This window comes from Mesitornis unicolor, unplaced genomic scaffold (genome assembly GCF_000695765.1).
Source record: "Mesitornis unicolor isolate BGI_N332 unplaced genomic scaffold, ASM69576v1 scaffold31232, whole genome shotgun sequence".
In the NCBI taxonomy this organism is placed as follows: domain Eukaryota; kingdom Metazoa; phylum Chordata; class Aves; order Mesitornithiformes; family Mesitornithidae; genus Mesitornis; species Mesitornis unicolor.
This window is the reverse complement of record NW_010167673.1, coordinates 33,305-56,037: the sequence shown is the minus strand read 5'-3', so window position 1 is coordinate 56,037 and position 22,733 is coordinate 33,305. Positions and strand designations below refer to the sequence as shown.

General features: G+C 42.1%; 1 protein-coding gene across 1 annotated transcript in view; it reads left to right on the top strand.

Moving 5' to 3' along the window:
* The first annotated feature begins 12,793 nt into the window (after positions 1-12,793).
* Positions 12,794-22,733, top strand: part of KIZ (kizuna centrosomal protein) — a 34,159-nt gene continuing 24,219 nt past the window's right edge. Inside the window, exons 1-3 of the mRNA XM_010178779.1 lie at positions 12,794-12,822; positions 14,333-14,489; positions 18,318-18,410. Of these exons, the coding sequence (XP_010177081.1) occupies positions 12,794-12,822; positions 14,333-14,489; positions 18,318-18,410 (279 nt within the window). The remainder of the gene's footprint in view (positions 12,823-14,332; positions 14,490-18,317; positions 18,411-22,733) is intronic.

Below are 22,733 nucleotides of genomic sequence, written 5' to 3'. Positions count from 1 at the left end.
CTGGGTAATTGCTGGGCAATTGCTGTGCGAGGGCCGGGCTGGCAGCGCGGCCCCGGGCACCGCGGGGAGCCCCAAATAAACGCACTTCTGCCAAAAAAAAAAATAAAGTGCATTAATTGAGCAAGAATAAAGGCTTGCTTGGTAAGAAGTTTACGGAACGGTTGCAATTGCCAGGACTGCTCCGGAGGTGGACAAGAACTTGCCTTCGATATGCATCACCCGAAATTGCTTCGGGCACGGCACTGCTGCACAGCGGGGGGCGCTGAGCGGAGGCTGCGGGCGAGTGTTCAGGTTTCCCCCAGGGTCTGGTCCGATCCTCATGGGAACGGGGCACCCTCCAGGCCACCACCCTGCGCGGAAGAGGTCGTGCGTGGCGTGTGCGGCTGTCGACAGCCACAGCGTCGCGGTCCCTAAGCCTGCGAGCCAGCCCAGACCTTTGCTGGTCACAGACCCCACCTGCCTCCCCGACCGAAGCGGGTGTTTCCTCAAGAGCAAATCTGAAGCGAATTTTTGAGCACTATCTAAATGCACTGTTGCAATATTTTCCATCTCTTCTCAAGCCTTTTTGCCAGCTTCAGGTTCCTGGTTTTTGTTACGCGTGTACTAACCGGACCACAGAGGGCAGGGCCCAGCCATGCCGAGCTCTGAGCAGACACAGGTTAATTAGTGGTTTTACGCTTGCTCTCCTGCTTTGCAAATGAATGAACGGTTTCTTCGTATTATCCTTTCATTCATCACCAGCTGAATCTTCTGCACAGGACAGAGGGGAAAATGCTTAATAAGCCACAGAAAAATAGGATGGTGGTTCGGGACAGAAAGTGTAAAATACCGTGTCCACTTGAAATTGGGTTTCACAGAAATGAGGAATTTCAGAGGAGCAGTATAGAGATCTTACTCTATGTCAAACCTGGCCTGGCTCTGCAGACAGCGCTCTTCTGACCAGCAAGGCAGCTTCTCTGGCGCTGCGTGGGGTCTGGACCTTCAGCTCCAAAGCTCGAGAAACACTAAAAAAAATTGAGACACCAGACTCAAAATGATCAGAAATTAGTTCAGATTTCCACGCAATTCTAGCTCATTTATTTTCCATGTATGCTGCCATTGTTGTTTTGCTTTCATTTTCGAGAGTCACTGATGACTTGCAAATGCTCAGGCTGAAATAAAAATGTCTTTAACAAGGTTTAAATATTTTGGTTCAGGGCAGTGAGGGATTCTCAAGGGATTTTGTGTTTGTCAGTGTCAGTCTAAAGAGCAGTGTCTCATACTCGTGCCATGGATTAGGAACAGCTATCGAATCTTATTTCCCTTGCCCCAAACAGCTCTAAACTGCAAAGCTCGCCCAAGTGCTTTGCTTTGTTTCAAACCCTTGTAGCTTGGAGCACTTGTTGAACCTGATGACAAGTGCATCAAAGTGGCTGACAATTATGAAATAAACAAATATCGTTTGAGGCGTTTTTGAGCAGAATCCACTAATACATAGATTAGCTTATTGATGTTGTTATCATATTGAATATTATTCATACTTCTGATATTTTTGTTGCACAGCAGCATTCCCTGCTCAGTAAACATCGTATTATCTCACTTTGCAAAAGGCTTCATTAATCAAAACAGACAATAAGGCCAGGCGCTCTCCCTTTGAGTCTGGGGTTTGGGATTTTCCAGTCTTTCTACCTTGTCTAAATGCCTTGTCCCTGTCAACGCAGAAAGCAACTCTTCAAAACAGATCGCTATAAAATGTGCTGCTAAAAGGAAAACATTATCTAATTCAGTTGAAAGAATTTCCCAGTTATTTTAGATTTTCCCTTTAATTTTTCATGACTTGTATAAGAAAAACTTTTCTAGTGTTTCAGTCAGTACATGAGATTAATCTGCTCATTTGTTAAAATACTAATGAAGCCTTATAGATCTCTGTCCTTCGTAACAGCAGCATCAAGTGTTAAGATCAAGAAAAATGGAGCTGACTGACCAAGCTGTGGCTGTGCTACTTCCTTGCTCATTGGAGACGGGGAATGGACAGTAGTGGGGGAGCGGGCAATAAGGTGGCCGTGGAGCTGCTGCACTCCAGAAAGAGGACCCTGCAAAAAACCTGGGATGATCTTGACTGGGCGCATATGTTGAAGGTGAGGTAGGACACTGGCTAGGAAAATGTTTGGGTGCAAAGTCTCTGTAGGCTGACTGCAGCATCATAAACGTACGGCTGCGTGCTGCGGGTGCAGTGCAGAGCTGGCAGTGGGATTGACTTTGGCTCTGTGTTTGTGAGCTGTCATCTTCCTGCTTTCTTTTGGTTACTGCAGGACTAAAAGAGACATTCCATAACCATCTAAAATAGCACAGAAATACATCAGAACTGTTTCAGATTGAGCACCAGAAATGAAAGCAGTGGTTGTATGGGGTGCTCCAGACTGTAAAGCACAGATGGTTTCAGAGAAGACAGGAATGGAGCCTTTTGACGGTCTGCTGTGAGTGGTCCAGTTCAAATTCAGCCTCTTGTCTTGCATCTCAGAAAACCTAAATTCAGTTCTTATTTCTCCAGGGACGGGGAAATGCAACACCGTCAATCTCTTCTTTCCTCTTCAGACAACAGCAGACACTTAAATGGAGACTGGTTCATTCCTTGTGTCTACATCTTAGAAACAGAAGTGACTTTGAATTATTGGGAAAGCAGAGAGACACACAGTCTCCTAGCTATCCTCTCCAGGCTCTTGGCCTTGGAAAAGCCAGAGGAGAGACCGGTCATACCTGATCCCTTCTGGTCTTCCAGCTTGATATGCTGCATAGGAGTCTCAAAAAGCTTCCCAGCAAACTGTCTCTAAACTGGTCCCCTCCCTGTGCCATGGAATTTCTGTTGGTCATAACAACATAGAGGTGTAAACTGTGGCATGTGCTTGTGCCTAAATTCTCCAGAATTAATTCAAAATTAATTGACAAAGACATTACTAGAAACTTTTCAATTATGCCAATAGGCTTTGGATAAGCCCCTTACATTCTTAGTAAACATTATATATAGTTTTAAATGCTGTAGTCTTGTTCTTAAGTTTTTTATTTAATCAGCCATTATCGTTGGCTTCTGTGTTAACCAGTTCTTGCTGGAGGAACTCATTTCACCTGTCCTGTTGACAGCACAAACCACCTTCTTCAGTAAGACAATGTATTTTCTATTTATGCATTAGAAAGGAGTAATGATAGTTTTCAAGGAATTGTAACATTTAATAAAAGCATTTTATTACATTTAAATTTATTAAAATTTAAACATTAAATTCAACATGTTAATTACTGTTTCCATGCATTGACACTGACGGTTGGAAATGGAGCCACACAACTGCTCTGCTGAGATATGTTCACTGGTGTTATTTGCTCTTTGATTACTAATGTATTATTAGTGCTCTTCATTTGGGACTTGATTCATTAACAAAGAGACTTATATGGGCATTATGTAAATTTTGGTATGTCTTTTACATAGCCACCAGGGCAAGTAGTATGAATTTAACTGAAAAAAAAAAAAGAAAAAGAAAAATATATTCAGTTCTGTCCCAACTTGTGAGCAAGCCATAGCTAAATGTACAGGCACTCTCAGAAATCACACAAGTGCAGAGAGGAAATGCCTCTTTTCAACAAATCACAGTCCGTGTTTCTGCAAATCTCTTTCCAGAGAAACCACACACAAACTGCTGCATTTTGGCAGAAATAGCAAAATGGTAGCACTGAAGTGCTCAGTCTCTCTCGTGTCTGCTGTACACGCCAGTCAGTGCTTGTGGCTCATCGCCCCTCTTACTTTTAATCAATTATTTCACTCTAATGCTTTTGAAGTCATGATTTAGTTCACTCTCATCAAGGAATTGTCAAGCAATAGTGGTGTTTCTCAGGTTAAGTGAAATTCAGCTAAAACCAGAGAGGGCCCTTAGTCTGTAAAAACTCATCATGGTAGGTAGGGCAGCAGTGTGAGGTGGGGGTATGCAGAGGCTCTAGAGGGAGGCTTTGTCCCAAGAACAGCAACAGTACCTCGCACCCTTCCCCCCCCACAAAGATACCTGCTTTCTCACTTTCTTCTCTTTCTCTCATCCCTCTTTCTTCCTGCAGGTGAGCACCTGCACCCCGACGCCTGTCACAATGAGGTGAACTCTGCACCTTCCGGGATGCTGTTACATCTCCAGAGGAAAGCAGGATGCTAAAAGCACACATGGTTTCCTCCTTGAATTAAAAAAAACATGTAAAGCTTTTAAGATTAGTGCACATCAATCCCTGCGTTTGAATCAAGAGATGCTTTCATTTGGCAGCTATTGGGGAAAAAAACATAATTTCATTCAAAGTGCATTTAATAAGACAGAAGGAGACAGATTTCTTTGACAGTTTTACAGCTCTTATCAGATTACATTAAAATTAAATTAAAACAATCTAAAAGAAGTGTTAAGTACTGAAGGGAGAACACAAACAAAACACTCTTCTGCAGGCTTTCAGGGATGGGGTGCTGCTGGTAGTTATCAGGGATGGGAGTAATAAGATTATTCTTGAGTCAGTTATGAGCCCATCAGTCCTGCGAATCTCACTCTCCTGTGCTGAGCTGTCAGGCAGAGATCAACCCCTTTCAACTGAAACCCGGAAATCTGAGTTTGGGAATAAGGTTTTCCAGTACGTAAATATAATAAATAAATAAAATGTAAATATAATGTATGTTCATGGTGTTAGATAGTGCTAGAAGCACTGGAAAATTTTGATATTATTTTAGCAAGCATAAATATTTTCAAAAGCAGTTTAGTCTTCCAGAACCAAACCTGGTCTTGCACTGGTATGGGCTTAAGAAAGCCAGATTCTTTGCCTGTTTTGAAAAATAACAAGTTTGTAGTATATGAAAGTGTTTTCTTGATCAGATGCCATACAGCATTTGACAATTTTCTGCACTGACAATCAGTGATGCATTCAAAATATGTGCCGGCCTGACAGAGCGTGGTTCACGGCTGACATTCTGAAATAACAAGTTTTTAGCGTCTCACCTCAGTGTCAAAGGGGAGACTGTTTATTTTGACGTAGATACCAGCCATGAGAGCTGTTATGAGGGACCTTCTGGGAGGGGAGAAAAAAGCCATTTAACTGTGAAGCAACCCTGGAAACCTTTTTATTTCAATTTTATTGCCCCCATGACTAAGCAGGAACACCATGCTGATACAAACACTCCGGAGAAGTCTTAGTACTACGAGTAACTCTCAAGGGCAGGGCATCGTGTCTGCAGACAAGATGCCAAAGTTCCATGTTTTCCCCAGATATTTTTAAAGGAAAAGGCAAGCTGTGGTGGACCTGGGTTGCAAAGTCAGGATCTGGGGAAAAAATGCCCAACTTTGGAAATCTAGGCTAGCCCAGACCCAGATTTCCCCTGCGGGTTCTTGTGAAGGTGTGAACTCGCACTGTGACGGGGTTCTCTGTGACATGTCTTTGCTTTCAACAAAGAAAGGAGTGAGAAAGAACAGTAAGTCTTTTATGATGAGTGCATTTTATGTGAACTCAATAATAAAAGGCTCCCAAATCTGCAAATCCTTTGCATATGCATTTTCTTGAGTAGGTAAGCTCTTACATGGGCTAAAGCCTTCCATATCGTATCGAGCCATTTATTTACAGGGGATACGCAAAGGCTAAGCCAGGCAGCAGCTCTGGTTATTCAAGTGACAGAAGCTAATTTGGGGACTGTTAAGTACTGCGACATCAATTCAGCAAAGCTTTTTTACTTTACATTTAGATTTGGTTTATCAGAGTTTGAGGCCAAAGGTGTTGAACAGCACTAGGAGCACTGCCAGATCACGACACTGAAACCTGGCAGAGGAACCACATTGGGAGCCTGAAGGCTCATCCTGATGCCCTGGAGCCCCCCATACTCCCCCCAGTGTTGGTGCATGGCTTGAGCTCTGTCCTCAGCTGTGCCCTCGCTGCCTCCCAACCACGGCTGATGCTTTCATGTGGCAGTTGTTGGACAGAAGTTCTAGCGAAGGGTAATTATGATTATGTTCTTGTACTAATTGTACCCTGATTGCTGTTCTAATTATGCTTAAACATTTCATAGCCATCTGCAATTTTGTCTATTGATGTAGCATTTCTTCTTCTTAAATTAAAATTCCCTCACAGTATTTGAACTTTCCTTTTTTGGGGCCCTAGAATCTAAGCACTAATTTGGCGGTTTCTCCTTTCAAAGTGGTGTAAGTTGTCATCTGAAAATTAAAAATTGTGGTTTTCTTTTCTGCTTTGTTTACCAGCTGAGGATTGAAGTGCAGGGTTTGTCAGGGTGCATCCAGCGCTTGCTGAAGGTGGTGGCACTTCTTCCACTGACTGATGGGTTTTGGCAAGAGGACATCAACGAGCTCTGCCCGTGGACAAAGTGGCAATTCAGAGAATCAGGAATTTTATTGAGATGTTTGTTTTCTGTACAAACGGGAAGAAGCCATTTGTGCTTTCTGGTTAGTTTTTTCCTGAAAACATAGCGTACAATAAACTCAGTAAAACAGACTGCTAAGAGGGTGAGGGGTCCTGTTACCATAACTGTCCAGCAGCTCCCAATTAGTTTTTAAAATTAATATTCTAGTGCCTTGCTGAGCCTCGATTTGCCCCCTTTTCCAGAGACACAGAGATTACTGAGGCCTAGGTCTTCCCAGAACCAGTCTGGAGCCTTGACTGGACATTACAGCCATTTTAACAGCTCTAGTAATACCTAAAATAACAGATTTAATAATATTATAAGAACAGCTGCAGTAGTAATTTAGGAACAAATGCTTTAAATGTCAACGGTCCCAAACCACAGATTTCCAGTGCACTGCCGGGGAGCCCTCTCACAGCTCTTGAACGCATGCCTGCTGTCTCCTGCTCTGGCAGTGCTCTCATTATTCCTCTGATGTGTTTTAAGCCATTAAAGGCTTAAAAATGTCATGAAGGCCGGCCCTAGGGTGGCCTCTAGGCGACACTGAGGAGGCCCAAGCCCCTCCCCGGTGCTTGGCTGTGGGCAGCAGTGCTTCACGCTCCACAGAGCCCCACAGGCCGGCGGGGCAACGTAAAGGAGGCCCGGTCCCCGCTCGGTGGGCCGCAGCCCCACAGCTGCCGGCCCTGCACGTACACGTCCGTATGTCTGTATGGACACGGACGCACGTACGCCTCGTACCCCGCCTCGCTCCCCGCCGTGTCCCCACGGCAACGCGCGCTCGCGCGGCCAGGGGGCACTTCCGGGGCGGAGCCGGCGCGGTGCAGGGCGGGAGCCGTCGCTTTGACCACCGGAGTAAACAGGGCAGCATGAGCGGGCCTGGTCTGGTTGCTGCGCTCCCCGGCTCTGTCCGCTCCTGCGAGGAGGTTGGCAGCTTCCTCCGGCGCCTCCGCGACAGGTTAGGAGACCGCGCGCTGTTCCGCCGGGCCGCGCTCTCCGGGAGCGCCCTGGTCCGCCCGTCAGGTCCCTGTGGGCCTCCGGTGGGCCTCGCCAGCCCCCTCAGACCGGCTGGACTCAGCCGTTTTGAGGGGGCCAGGAGGGGAGTTGAGGGGCAGGCGGCTCCGGGGTGCTCTTCTGTCGCGCCCCAGGGTCTGGCTCCCGGGGCTCTGCCCAGAGGGGGACGCGGGTGCCAGCGGTGGAGGCGGACTCCCGCCTTCCAGAGGATGCAACTGTGCTGCGCGCCGGGAAAAACGGATGGGGTCACTTAAGGGCTTTCTCCGGGGAGTGCGGGGCAGTCCGGGGTCCCCAGCAGTGTTTCAAGGCACTTCTGCCACCTTCTTCTGTTTCAGCGTCTTTTCGATCATTACGTGTGTGGGGGTCACACGATACGACTTAAAGTTAGCTTATTGATAGCACCCGATTGCTATGTTTTCACTCGCTGTGCTGCATGAGCTCTGCATTAGCTATTGGGCGACTTCTGAAAGCGCTGTAGACCTGTTACTGTTTGCCTGAGAGGTTCCCCCGAAGCATTTCTGGTAATATTTGCAAAATTACTTGTTACTTTAAGCAAACAAGCAAATAGTATAGATGCTGGTATTTCAGAGCTGGCTAGCTGATGAATGGACGTGTACAGATGTTTCTCCTACAGATTTTTTTTTTGTTTAATATTTTAAGTGTTTCAATTGATGGGTGGTTCAGGGGGATCTAACTTCAGAAAGAAAGCAATTCTGTGTGATGAATTAGCCTTTCTGAAGGGGTCTTGGCCTGAGGGATCACAGTCCCAGGTCTGTTCCTTTGGAGCCACGCGCAATTAATGATGCTTCTGGCCTGGTGCTCGCTGCAATCACCACGGGAATTGGTATCAGTTAGCACTTTTTTTTTTCTTGGCCAACGGAAGTCTCTCGGTCAGTTACGGCACACTGTTATGAAGTTACTTTTTGAGCAGTACTTGTCCTCTGCTTAATAGAGAAGGCTTTGAAATCTGGGCTTCACGCTAGCATCTCAAACATACAGCGTTAGCAGAAATAAAAACACCATGGCCACGGGAATCTAAACCTGCACGTTGATAGTGTTTTTACAAAAATGCTGTGTGTATCTTCACTAATATCCTGTTCTGGTCTGGAAGACCACTGGCAAACAAAACCAGGAATAACTTGCTGTTTAAAAGACTGGATAAGAATATAGGAAGTATACTTTTATTGTATAGAAGCTATTAAAGATGTGAGCCCTAGATAGGGAAGGGACTTTATCTAAATTGCAGCATTAGAAAATGAAGGGAGAGGGAAGATTAAAATCCGAGTGTTCTAGTCTGAGTGCTGCTTTAAACTATATCTTTGTGTGCAGATGTCCCTGTGTTAGGAGCAGAGATGTCTTGTACTTCCCAGAGCCCGATCTGGATGAGGTTTGGTCTCCTCTTTCATAGCTCCTCTGTTGTCTGAGCTGGGGCTGTACACATACTGTACGAAAGGACTGCCTGTCTTCAGCTCCTCTGAAACCTCTGGGAACTTAGTATGTTTCAGGCATCAGCCCCTCTGTCTAATTCAGTTGCACCAGAAGATTCAGGAGTTATTTGGGGAAGTGGGAGGTTTCAGGCAGGCAGAGACCCAACTTAACAAGTCTTGTGATAATAAATAGACCTTTTCTGCCTGGCGCATTTCTGTTGTATGTACTTTGAAATATAAAATAAAACATATGCTTCAACTTGGTGATGTTGAGAAACAAGGATTAATTTTTGTGCCAGAGTGCAAGTTGTATGCTGCTGTTGCCTCTGAAAACGGTGCTGCAGAGGCAGTTGCTTCTTCAGAATTTTTTGAAGTGATACCTCTAATCTAGCAACTTTTTAAAGTGTAAGATATAAACACTTCTGTTAGATTACAGGAGCATTCCAGCTCTTTAAATCCCGCTTTGGAATTCTGCACTGATCTCATTTCAAGTTGCCTGTTCTAAGGCCTGGAGTACCCGACAGCTGCTTCACTTCTGGCTGCAGCCCCGCTTTCAGCTCGATGCTGTGGTTAAGGAAACGATGAGCCACTACTAATAAGCTGTTATGTGCAAGAAATTGAATATGGTGAGAAAGCTGCTCCTTGGTTATGTCCCCATCTGACTTGATGAACTAGAAGGGAGTTCTCATGAATATTTCTTTTCCGCTTGTTCTCATAAATCTTGTTTTTTCTTCTTTAAATATTGAAGTTGTTAAGTGCTTGAAGTTAGCCACCAGATATTAAGCTTCTAATAAATAGTCAGCATGGACTGCCTTGAGACTTGTGCAGAAACCCATACTGTACCTTAAATTGCATGTTAGATTCTATTTATCACATTTTCCTAATGCTGGTATTTTGTCCAGTCTAAATATACAAGTTCCAGCATGCATAGGTCTCTCTGTGCAGGTTGGTAGTATCCATGTTGCGTGTGAAATTAGAAAGAATTAGGTTTGAGGTGTCCAAGGTAATAAGTGAAATGGGGTAGAGAGTTTACCTTCTGTGTTTTATACAGACCTGACTATGTTGTGATTACTTAGCACTTCATCTTCAGTGTTTGCTGGGAAACAAGACAGTGTTTGAGCACTGTGGGTGATGAAGTAAATACATTATATAGTTAAGTGCTGTACTTAACACTGTGACTAACTTTGCAATTAGCTTCACTTTTCAGTGAGGCCAGATGCTTCACCCTAAGTGGGATTTGCAGTATATGTGTACAAATACTGAGATGTCCCGGACAAGAGAGTCTAAATCAGGTAGGATTATTGGTTTCAGAAATACCTGCTGGTGTCAGTCATATGTAGAAGATGGTGCTACACACCCCTCCAACCTACCCAGAGACCAGTGCAGTTGCCTAAGGCTCAAGCCAGGCTCTATACTAGTAAGGTGGATGCAGCTCAGTGCTCAACCGTTGCTTTAATGTCAGATGGGTGTAGAAAAACAATGATAAAAATAACATTTCTTTCTTTTGTGGGCAGATTGCGTTGTGCCCAAGTGTTGTGCAATTTTCTATGTACTTAACAGGGTATCACAACAGGAGTACTGCTATTCCTACAGTATGGGTGTGGAGCTGAAGCACGAAGAGCCTAAGTAAGGCATGTATCTCAAAAAATATTGAGGCATCTTAGTCTTGCTGATTTAAATGAGAGGCGAGAGATCAGATACCGCTGCAGATCGATACCTGGTGAAATGCCCAGAGATTAGAGAGGACTTGTGGCTGACCAGGGAATTTAATTCTGCTCTCAAATCCCAAACTAATGCTCTTTCTCTGTAGACTGCAGATTCAGCATTGTTTGAAACTGAGCTGCCTGGATCCTTAAAGTTCTGAAGTGTGCTATCTCTGCGCATCTAAGAAAAAGAGTTGATAATTGACTGTTTGCCACATTTTAACCTAATGCAAAACTGCATGAACAAATAAAATTTTCATGTAGAGAGCTTTATTTTCTTGTGTGAAAAAGCGGTTGGCGGTGCAGTGGAGTGGCCAGAATGATCCCTGTACTGCTGCAAGCCTTGCTTCTGTCACTAACACAAAGAAAAGGTGCTGGAACCTGGGCAAGCAAGTCTAGGAGTAAAGTCTTGATTACTTCTAATTCAGTGCGTGCACAGGGCAGTCTTGCAAAACGCCACAAGCTGTGTGGTAACTGTTTCGGGTACCCATAATGAATGATACTCAAATGCTGAGAGGCTCTTACCTGCTGTTTTTTATACCACTTTGTCTTGCCTTGGGAAGACATAGCGTATATTCATGTGCTGTCTAAATAGCTGTGGCAGACTAATGAATGGGATACTGAAAACCATGCTGATAGGAAGGAAACAATCTTTCGGGGGCTAAGGAATGTGATGTGCTACCTGTGGTATCAGAGAATGAGAAACGGGATTGGAGCCAAGGGCTGTTTGCGTCCATCAGCTTTTACATCCATCAGGATATCAGTGTTCTTCATTGAGTCATGAAAATTACTTCTAGAAGTGTAAAAACAAGATCTTGAAATCTGCTTTTGCTTAGCTGTCCATCATGTAAAAGGAAATTGAAAGGATGAGATCGCAGATGAAGCATGGCTTTTAAATTGCATACATGACATGAAAACCTAATCTTGTTTCAGACAGTGGCAGGATCAGATGGGTAAAATGGATGCCTTGATCTCTCACACTAAGAAGCAGAGGTTGTGTTTTTTTCCTTGCTTTCCTTGTGCAGGGCAACTGGGAGGAGGCGAGCGTGTGTAGCTATGACATGGATATTATGTAGGGGAGAGCACAAACCCATAGGTGAGCGTGCCTGGCCATATAGATGCATGCAGTCACATGTGTCTGCCCGTATCGCTTGCACGTGTACAGCCTTCCTGGTTAATAACTGTTTGATATTCTTTTTTAATTAGCAACTTGGGGTACTTTAATTGTTGCAGGGTTTGTGACATGAATCTATTGGCAGCCTCTGTCTAATCAATTTGTTTTTTCTTTCTCATGGGATAGTTGCTCATCTTCAGGTACAATTTTTAATTATTAAATAAAGTCAGCTTTGCTCTTTTGTCTTCCTGAAAATAGATTCTCTTTGAAATAGATTGTAGGTGAGGTATGAGGTTTGTTCTTAAGCTGTCTGATCATGTCTATGGGCCTATGCCCTTGCATTGCTTTTGGCAAATACAGATGGCCCCATGGCATTTTCACCATCATCAATATTTTTGACTGTTACTTATATTTATTACTCTTCAGTACATCCTGACAGGTAGTGCTAGCATATCTCCAAATGTACTTGGCTTTAGTGTGTAGGAGTGAAATACGTACTTGATTTTAAGTTCAAATCATTAAATAAAATACTTGGATAGCACATTGGGTGTGTAAGCCAGGAAAGAAGTGGGATGTTTTGGAAATCTATTTTAACGTGTTGATGAGTTGCTCTGAGAGGTTCTGGGGAGCTGCCCATTTGAACAGGATCAGTGGAGTTTTTCCTGTATCGAAAGTTGTCTGTGTGACGTGAGGTGGGGAAAAAAGGGAGAGGTGAGCTCACAAACTGCCCATCTCAGGGTTTAGAGTCCTTCCTAGGACTGGAGAAGGGGCTTGAAACAGCAACTCAAGCTGGGCAGAAGTCTGACTGTTTTGGTGGGTCTTGTGTGGATATATATATATATGTATGTTCAGGCATCTTTGCCCTTAGAACAACCAAGCTCTTGTTCCAATGAGAAACAAAAAAGAAGTAAAAGCTTTGAGGTTTGGGTTGTTTGGTGGTGGTTGGTTGGTTGGTTGTTTTTAAATAAGCTTTGCTGGCAGACCAGTGTGAGACTACTAATCTAGCAAAAATTTGCTCTCTGCTCTGAAAAGTTTATGCTCTGTAAAATGGTTTATTTCTTGCATTTAGAGAATTTAAATTATATCTTATTATTGTTGTTTGTTTTCTTTCAGTGAAGCCAAAAGGCTGGAATTAGAAAGAAAACTGATGGAATACAGAAAGTCTGACGCATACCTGTAAGTCTATTTAAAATCTTCTTATAGGTTATTTTGTTTTAGTTACGAAGACTTGGGTATCGTGAAATGCTTTTAGGATGTTATCTAAAAGGTATTTTGTAACAATAAATTTATATTCGTATGCTAAGTATAATGCAAAATTCATGTCTCTAACTTCAGCATTAAGATGCATGGAAATAACTTCAGCATTAATATAACTAACTTATTCTATTAATACTAAAATATTATCTTAGTTATCATATAGCTAACATGCAAGTTGTTTTTATGCAATGTTTACAATCACTGTAGCATAGTTTGTGCTGTAAAGTCCTGGGGTCTCAGAAGGTCTGAAAGTTTTAGGAAGTTCTAGAGGATATTGTAAGCTCTGGTCCCACTCCTTGGGTTGTCTCTGTGTTGTCTGTTTAATGTAGATTGCATATAGAGTCTGCATAAAAAACCCCAAACCTTAAACAACAAACCAAAGCAAAAAAAAGCCAACTCCAACCCAACCAACAACAACGGAGGGCTAAGAAGTGTCTCAGCCAGTGTTCCTTTCCTCAAATGTGTTTTATAAAGCTCTTGGGGTGACCCTTCTGCCTTGACTCAAGGGACTGAGGGCTACGTGCAATAATGACCTGTTCCGTAGGAACCCCTCTTCTGAAAGTGGGCCTTTACATTAGAAAATAAAGATGTGAATTTAAGTAAAAAATACCCGACTAGGTGGGGAACCATCCCATATACTTCCTTTTCTGTTTATTTATTTTAATTTAAAAGGTTTTGAACTGAAGTGTCTCTAAAAATATTGACAACTTGGGAGATTTAAGTTGCAATTTCACTACTGATTTAAGCAGACCTGTGGGCAGATTGACACCAAAGGATGCTCCTGACTGCCTCTGGTTCACGTTTTCCCTTTGTTGGCACTAATGCTTCTGTGGCTGCCCTGTAATCAGATAAGAAAATAGGTCTGGCTGAAAGTGAACCTGTTTTTTGGGTGGATGAGGACTGGTTCAGATGGATTTTCAGCTGGATTACTCTTGGCCTCCTTTGCCGTGTGGCCATGTAGCAGATAGTACTGGCACAAGAAAGAAAGACTTGGAGTGAGATGCCCCTTTGGGTGGCAGCATGGATTTAGGTGGGCTTAAAGCAGTTGGGAAACCGCAGCCTTAATGTTACCATTGGCGTGACTTTCAGAGCACGGTCTTCCAAGTACAGTTTTCATTTTGATTTAATGTGATATAAATGACTAAAACATAATCTATTTAAAACAAATTTACAAGAGCTTTTTAATGTGCCTATCCTTTTGAACACCAATCCCCTGTTTAAATCTGAAGTTTTACAGCAGACATCTTGTCTGTTGTATAACGTAGCTTTGGACAGTGGTGCAGAAGAACCTGTGTGCCCCTTTTGGGAGGGGCAGGGGGCAGCTCCCGCATCAGTGTCAGTGTGTGTGTGTGTCTGAAGAAAATTGAGTGTAATAGATGTTTGTTTTAATTTTGTACTCTTTAAATGCAGTTTCATTCCCTCCCTGTAGAATGAAATTACAATACATGAAGCTGAAAAAATACTTAAAAGTAGTAGATGAACGACAAAAAGGAGCTCTTCTGCGAAACCAGACCTTTTTAAAGCAACTTGACCAGTTTGAAGCTCATCTGAAAACTTCAAGTTCAGCAATGATTCAGAAGATGGAAGTAACTTTCTATAAGACTTAATACGTTAGTGTTTACTGTTGTTACAGGGTTGCTAAACTGGTTTTGTCTACATATTGTGCACACCAAGAATTCAGATGTTAGTGAAACCCCATCATGTATTTTGGAGTGCTTAAAGTGGTACTGTTTGGGAATTTGATATGAACCCAAACTCTGCTGATATGTGATGGAATAGACCCTACTGTAGCTGCAGAGGTGGGCAGCAGCACTCCACAGAGCTCATAATTTGGTTATAGATTGGTTATGATTTTTTATTATAACCAATTGGTTATTGGTTATAATTTGGTTATAGTAATGCTGCTTGTAGATTGAGCAGTTAGATTAGCGTTGCTTTTCTTATAATTAGTGCAGAAGCAAGGTGAAACTTTTCTATGCTAGTACAGAGATTTTTGCATGTCTTATCTTAACGTTTGCAACAAACTTGATCAGGATCGGTATCTCAGGTTATATAACAGACAGGATTTTTTAAAAATTGTAACTCATGACTGAAGTGCTCTCAATTTAATAGGCTACTATAAGAAACAGCCAAACTTTGAGGATTTCTGAATCATATTATTAACAATATGTTGTCTTGATGTTCACTAAAGAACAATTTGAGATGTTCCAAAGTGATAGGGATTGGTAGTGATCTCAGATTTTAAAAAATAAAATTGTGACATGTGCTCATGCCATTAATATATGGAGTCAGATTTTTGAGGAGGTAAAATCTGGGAGGGAACTGTGTTAATACCTGCTTTCTAAGATGAGTAGCTTTCTTCAGAAATACTAAGCAGGGTCTATTTCACTCTGCCACTTTTTTAACTTGCTGGAGGGAAGGAAACAAATTACTTGAGGTATTTTAAATGCCTATGATGTGTTGCTGACGTGACAGTTACTTTTGTGACTGTCTAGAACTCAGTTGTGATTGGTTTTTATTTCTCTGAAACACAGTTTGAATTAAAGCAGAAGCAGGTGTTTTTGGAGTGTTCCATTTTCCTCCCTCTCTTCTGTTCAGGGGCACACACAGCTTGGTCTGAGACAGTAAAACTGAGACCATGGTTCTCTTAAAAGGAGGTGTCTAAAAGGCCTGGGTCCAAGTTCCAGAAAATGTGAACATAGAACAGCACCCCTGGGAGACAGTGGCACAAGAAACGTGCAGGGTGGCTGAGAGAAGCTCGAGTATATGTAGAAAAAGAAATACATAAGCACTTCTGAAAAAAGCTGAGGGGAGGAAAAAATCAGACTGCAACATAAAAGCAGGGGGAGTGGAAAGGGAAAAAGTATATTATGTAGAAGTTGGAAAACAAAGAAGCAAACGTCAAAATATTTTTTTTTAAGCTTTCCTCTTAATATTCTCTGAGAACACTGCATTGGGAAGCATTATTAGAGCTTAACCTGAAGCAGGGCTGTGGAAGCAGCAGTGTATTCTTTCACTCGATAAATGTGATGACCTGAAGTGTGAGCCTTTGTCCTTCCTAAAAATCTTTGGCCCTATTAACTACGGGTATTGATGTTAATGTGGTGTATAGTCCTTTTTGAATCGTAACAAGCTTTTTGTCGAGTCAGAATAATGTGGCAACAAGCTCTACACAGTAATTTTGTACTGTAGCTAAAAAAGCTGCAAACACGCACACACCTGTCCTACCCCCAACCTTTATAGTTTTTAAATGGGTTGCCTTTGATTTTATTGAAAATCTCCTTGGTTTGTTTGTGTGTGGTTTGGTTTGGTTTTGGGTTGTTTTTTTTGTTGTTTGTTTTAGTTCTTAATTTTAAAAAAAAACCAAACAAACTAGTGGGCTCCAAACAGCATTTCCCAGGTTAGGTGCAACTTGCAGTGTATCAACCCTGCCTTCTGTTGTTTGTGTTAAATAGCCCCAGTTGTTGCTTTTCTCTGTGCTGGTGGAAGATTGTGTATCGTGTTTGAAGGGGGCTGATGAGACCCTGCTGCATTGATTAAGGCTTCTTCAGAAACACCTATAGGGATGTGTGTACATTTCCTATTTGGGAGGTGCTGTGCCCGACTTAAGTGCGCAGAGCAGGCGATCTGGGGGGGGTTAGCTGCTCTCTCTGCCTTTGGAAGTAGGGAAGCTCTTTGGAAAAGATGTAGCGCTCTCGTGGTGGCAATTGAGTTCCACTCTAATAAACCAACGGGCTGTCTAACATCCCATGGCTGCATACCCACATTAATAAATTCCTTGCACAACCGTGGCCCAGATAGTACCTGGTAATTCTTCTAAGCCTGTTGCATCTGCTGACATTCACAGATCAGCTTTTCCTTGCCTCAGCTTAGTTTAAAGACTGTCCCTGGGCTTGGGAGTGTGATTCCTCCTCTTTTCTTTCTTCTTTTTGTTTTTTTTCTCTCTTTAATAAGCAGAGCAGGACTAGGGGGATGTTGTGATGCTAGGTTTCCCCTGTTGCTTTTAAGCAGTTTTATTCTTGGCGACCCTAATGCACACGAGTTTGACTACTGGTAGGTTGTTATAACGTAGAGGTGCCATGTGTGGATCTGCAGGCAGTGTTTTTGTTCGTTGCTTCCATTTTGATGTTTCTGTGTCATCCATTTTATTTTTGCCAGGTTAGAATTTTTTTTTCCTGAGCTGTTGAACAAAGCAGAGATTACACATCCTCTGTGCTGCAGTTATGGAAAGTCCCCTTGTTGTGGATTGCATGAGAATTATGGAGCATGTAATTATTTTATCTATCATGGAAGTGCACAGAAATTATTACTGTTTTATTATTTTTTTTCAGTGGAGAGAGAATGCCCTTTAGGAGTGCTTTATCATAGCTATGTGCACCATTTATCATGTGGCTGTAGCTGACAAAACTTCTTTTGTTTTTGAAATATTCTCTTCTTTTTCCCATGTTTGTGTGTCTACAATTTGTTCAGTAATTTTTGGGAGTATAAGTAAGCTTGCTTAAGCTTTCAGGAGAATGTTGTAGTTACATTTGAGTTTATTTTGAGCATCTTTAATTCTCATGTGGTTAGTTGTTGTTTCTTAAAATTTAATGTTTACGATTTTTTGAACAGCTTCTATAACCTGAGAAACAGCAGACTTGCTGAATGTGCCATTGGAGTTAAGTGCAGAGCTGGTGAAGTTAATTGTTTTAAAGATTTCCGTTCATGCATATTACCTGACGCAGAATAGGTATTGAAGTGCTTTCATTCAGGGCCGATGTAACTTGTTATTGGGGTTTACAATTACTAACAAACAGGATTAATTATAGGTGCTGCGTGTGCTTGGCTTTTAAGCAGTAGTCCTACTATGAATGCATTACATTTGGTCAATTAAACAATGTAGTGGAGGTGAGGATGGTTTATGCAGTTGTTTGTTAGTAACACTACAGCAAGTTGCCTTTCATGCTGGGTTGCTCTTTATAACAGCTGCCATATATTTTTCCTTATAATAGCTCAGTGAGTTGTAAGATGATGTAGGTAAAACAAAAACAGATTCTAAGGCTCATTTCATCCCAAAGCAGCGGAGTCATTGTCTGGATAGAGCAGAAATGATTTGGCGATACAAATACTAATTGGTATGAAATAAAATTGAGTCAACAAGTTATTACTGTTTTTTTAGGAGTCTAAATTATGTGAATGAATATTAAAATGTGTATTAAAAACCTGGAGAAGATTGTGTACAGGCCATGTCATTTGTTCAGGGGAGCAGAAAAAAGGGGAGAAAATGGGGACTCTGGCTTTTTAAATATAGTCCAAGTAAAAGTGCTGCTAGGATATTACATTTAAAAGTGCACGATTTGCAAAGTAATATTTGTTGATTTGTGGTGGGGGTTTTTTTGGCCTTCAATTTATGTTACGGATTTGTTCACATTTAGGAATGGTACGGAAGAGAAATTAAAAGTGTGTTATCACTTCAAGAGGGTAACTTGTCAGCAGAAGGTGACAAGGAAGAAGAATACGATGAGCAGGTAATGCGAAAGAAGTGGGGGGGAAATGCGTTTTATTACATTGATGTGCTTTCCTCTGAGCTTCTGCATGAGGAGGCAGGCATTGCTGAGCACTCTTTGCGTGGGGGTTTTTGTCACAGCATTGGTAGTGTGAAATACTGTCTAGAGCCTGAGTGAAGTCGAATAAGCTGGGTAAAAAGTGCAATTACTTCAACCAAAGAACTAGAATTTAAAAAGAGAGAGAACTCTTAAATGTTTATATTCAGCTTCGTGTTGGTTTTCGTAATTCCAGTGCTGAATAGTATGAGAATGGTCTTGACAGAGAAGGAAATATTCTTAATGAATGATATTTAAAAAAAATACAGCAGTCGATTCATACAGTGTATTTATAATTTTGTGTGTTTTGACCTTTTCTCAGAAGAAGCAAAAAGAGATTGCATATCTAAGTAACAGACAAAAAGACTGACAAGAAATACTTAAATATATTCTGCTATGTATCTGCAGTAATGCAGGCTTCTAATCCCTCCTCCTATCTCCATATAAATGATACAGTTCAAGACCATAGCTGTTTTCTTCACTAAAAGCAGTAAAGCTCTTTTAGATGAAATGTCTAAAAACATCTTGTAATAACTTGGAGCATGCTGGCAAGAGTAGTCACTTGTGACTATGTGTGAAACCCCCTCAGCTAGTCGATATTGTAATAAGCAAAAATGGTAGCATCACTCCATTATTCAGAAAAGCCAACAGCATGCTTGTCCCTTAGGCTACAGCATTCATTAAGAAAAGCTTACTGGGCTGAAAGCTGGAAACAGATGATAACGGGATATGATTTTCATATTTAATGCATTCCTTGGAAGAGTATGTGTGCTGCAGATTGATAGAAGAATCAACTGCTACTTTACTAAAAGACTTTCTAGTTTGCCCTATAGCTACCGATGGAATCATTCAGCCAAGAAATTAACTTTTTCTCCTTTTACCTGCTTTATATATCTGCTAAGCAGGCTGCCTGGCTGCCAGTAAATGTTATTATGCAGTTAAATGTTTGGTATTTAAGACTCTTATCAGAAAAGAAACAGAGGCCACACTATTTTGTTTTTATAGTAGGAGGAAGGTTTTCAGCTTGCTTTCTTCAGTACATTAGCAGTCGTTAATCTGAGTTTATTGGAAGTTTTCCCCATAGATTAAAAAGTTAAAAACCTTGAATTTAGAGCATTCTTTAAGTTGTAATATACAAAGCAATGAACTCGAGCAACCTTGACCTATATAAGCTGGCCTCCAGCAGTTTGCGAATTATGTTTTTAATTCAGGCGTATGTGAAAAGGTGAGTTTATTTTTGAATGCTAGATTCTCCAGTTAAAAGCAGTCAGTGTAGGAGACATGATATCTAACCTATGGCAAAGTTTACATAAATACTAGAACATCAAAGGCTCATGGTGTGACTTAGATTTTTAAGAACTTTTAGCAGGTTTTTGGACAGTGCAAGAACTTGGTGCATACCCAGACATGTCACTTTATGTTGAATTACAGTTAATAGCTTGACTGTGTACTCTTTCCTCCCATGTCCCCTTATCTCTCCTTCTCATCTCCTTCCATAAATACAAAGGTAAACTTCAACTGAATTGTGCATCCTTTTGCCTTGTCAGTGTGCAGTGTCTCGAATCTTATTCTGTAACTCCATATTTTTTTTTAGGACTGATTGGGCCTGTTTCCCACCACCTTCACCTCACTTAAAGTCTGCTTATTTTAATGTCCAAAATATGAGAGTTTGTTCTCAGCGATGTGGCACTGAGTCAGTCATAGCGAGCACATGCAGTTAGCAGGTGGTATACCCGTGATGCAGATCATCACAGCTTGGAACTGGTTTTATTTACCAGCACTGGTATGGTAATGTTTTCCTTCAGGCTAGTCAGGATGCCAGTGATCGTGTGATAACATCATCAGTGATGCATCTTGGAGACCAAGAAGGACAACCACAGAAGCAAACTTCTAGAGATGGTCTGCATCCCAGTGCCCCTAGAACACCAGTGTGAATATCTGGTACTTCTCTGAGCTGTGGGATGTGCACCCTTTTGCACTCTCATCCTTAAGCTCAGAAATCATATGCCCAAACAATGTTTGTCTGGAAAAACCATGATTCTCCATGAAAAGGACTTGAGCACCAGTCTTTTGAGTCCCAGTGTAACAGTGATCTGGTGTTACAAGTTGGAAGGGAGGTCCTGTACCGAAGAGGTCCTTCTCAGCTGGCAGAGCTGGATAACCTGAGCTTCCAAAACCTTTGTGTGATGAAGTCTGGCTTCTTCAGCCTCAGAGCTCTTTCCTGAAGAGTTTGGACTTGTGCATTCTGGCATTGCTGTGCCTGTTGGGCATAGGGCATGGGGCACCTCCCAGGAACCCCAGTGCTCTGAGAAGGGGGTGTCACCAGGTGAGAGCAGCACCTGGAAGAGACAACCTCTGGCTCAACTTCACCTCCCTAGCTTTTACCTGGTGATCTACTGCCAGGAGAGACTGGGCCCTTTTGTAAGTCCTAATGAAAGGGATTTTTTTTTCCCCTTATATTTGTTCTCTTCAGAACACTTTCATGATAATAAAAAAGATTGTATTTGTTACTGGAGGAAGTGGGGAGCCTGCATTCCACAACCAGGAAGAGGATTGTAAGTGTGCTTTGTGCAGAGACTTCATTTAACTCCCAGCTGGAGTGACATGAAGTTCAGTAATTTTGTTGACTGTTTTAGGTAAGTCATCTACGCATGTTTACAGTTTTGTTTTTGGTGGTACAAACAGTACCTAGACCAGTGTTATCTGTCGTACTTTAGCTTTGAGAATGCTAAGGCGGTGAAGAGATTATTTTCTTTTCTTCGGTCAAAGAGGAGCTTGTTAGAGATGTGCGTCTGCTATGACTCTGCCAAGCACTTGTACCTGTTTGAATTGCATTTGTTTTGGAACACTACATCCAGGAGCTGCTAAATCCATGAAGCACTTGCTAGATGCATTTTAAAGCAGCAAATCCAAGACCCAAAAAGTAATTAGGAGGAACCCGAGAGTAGTGGTGATGGAATAAGCTGTGAACTTAATCTGAGTAGTAAACCTTTACTCCTTCTTAAAATAACTTGATGGCTTTTTGTTCTGCTTCTTGTTATGTGGAATTTGAGCTTTTTTAATGAAACTTGGTCACAGACTAGACAAGATGCCTTTGTTTCCTTTAAGCTGGGCTTGGCAGCTGACTTTGTATGGTAGGAAGAGGTCAGGCAATGAAAGAGAAGAGAGAGGTGTGGAGGTGACTGTAAATTGTCCTGCTGTGATTTGGGGCTGAAAAGTAAGCCCTGCTTAGTATGAACAATAGTATTACGATAGCTAATTTTGGCTTTGCATAAACTGGCAGTGACCTTTAGTAGTAGTGGTGGCAGTAGCCCCCTCCTAAATTGTTCTGATTGAGTAGATTTACAAAGAGAAAAAGGCAAGTATTAAAACACTGGGATTTAGAAACAGAGTGGTTATACTGTTGGAACTATTTTTATGCAAGTTGAACAGTTCTCGGCGGAAAGTGCCATTTAAAATGTTTCTGCTTGGTGCCCAAGGTTGCCTTGTGAAAGATGCAATTTCGTCCTTGTTGTGTTAGCTGAGTGATCTTTCTTCCTCTTTAGCATGATTTAACAGACAGGAAAGAGCAGAAGGAAGACAGTGAACAAAGTGATTTTTGCCTTACTCTTATCTGTGTTATTGAGATGCTGTGAGGAAAGCTGGATACTTAGACCAGTAAGCACTGGCAGATGTATGTTTCCAACTCTGGGGACCCTTCCTTATCCTGTTGCCTTCTAGAGAAGACCATGAGAAGAGCAGGAGGAGGAGGTTGCTCAGAGCAGCTGTGCCATGGATACTGCAACAGGGTCCTAGCAATCAAGTCTTGGCCTCAGGATGCTCTGGTACCTAAACCACAGGCTGTTGGTGGCTGTGCTGGGGCCCACGCAAGCAGAACACAGTGGTTCCACTGGAGTCAGCAACATCAAGGTGTTTTCAGTGATTTTTTTTGGTGCGTAGCTCTAAATGTCATGCTTTGGTCCAGGGTCTTAAAAGCATTTGCAGGAATCTAATCTTACAAGTTTGCCTGTTTGTGAAAACCAGTTACCGTTTAATTAGTTTGTCCTTCATGAATTTCAGTCCCTTTCAGTAAGGCTGGGAGTGCAATGTGCTTTTGTCACCAGTTGTTTCAGCTCACAGAGCTTCAGTTGAAGTCCTGGCCATCGTTTTTATATTAGGACAAGCAATGTGTATTGAGTGTTTGTGTAATAGTAATAAGAATACCACAGAAAATACTTACATTCGGTGACACTTTTCTCTCCAGAAACC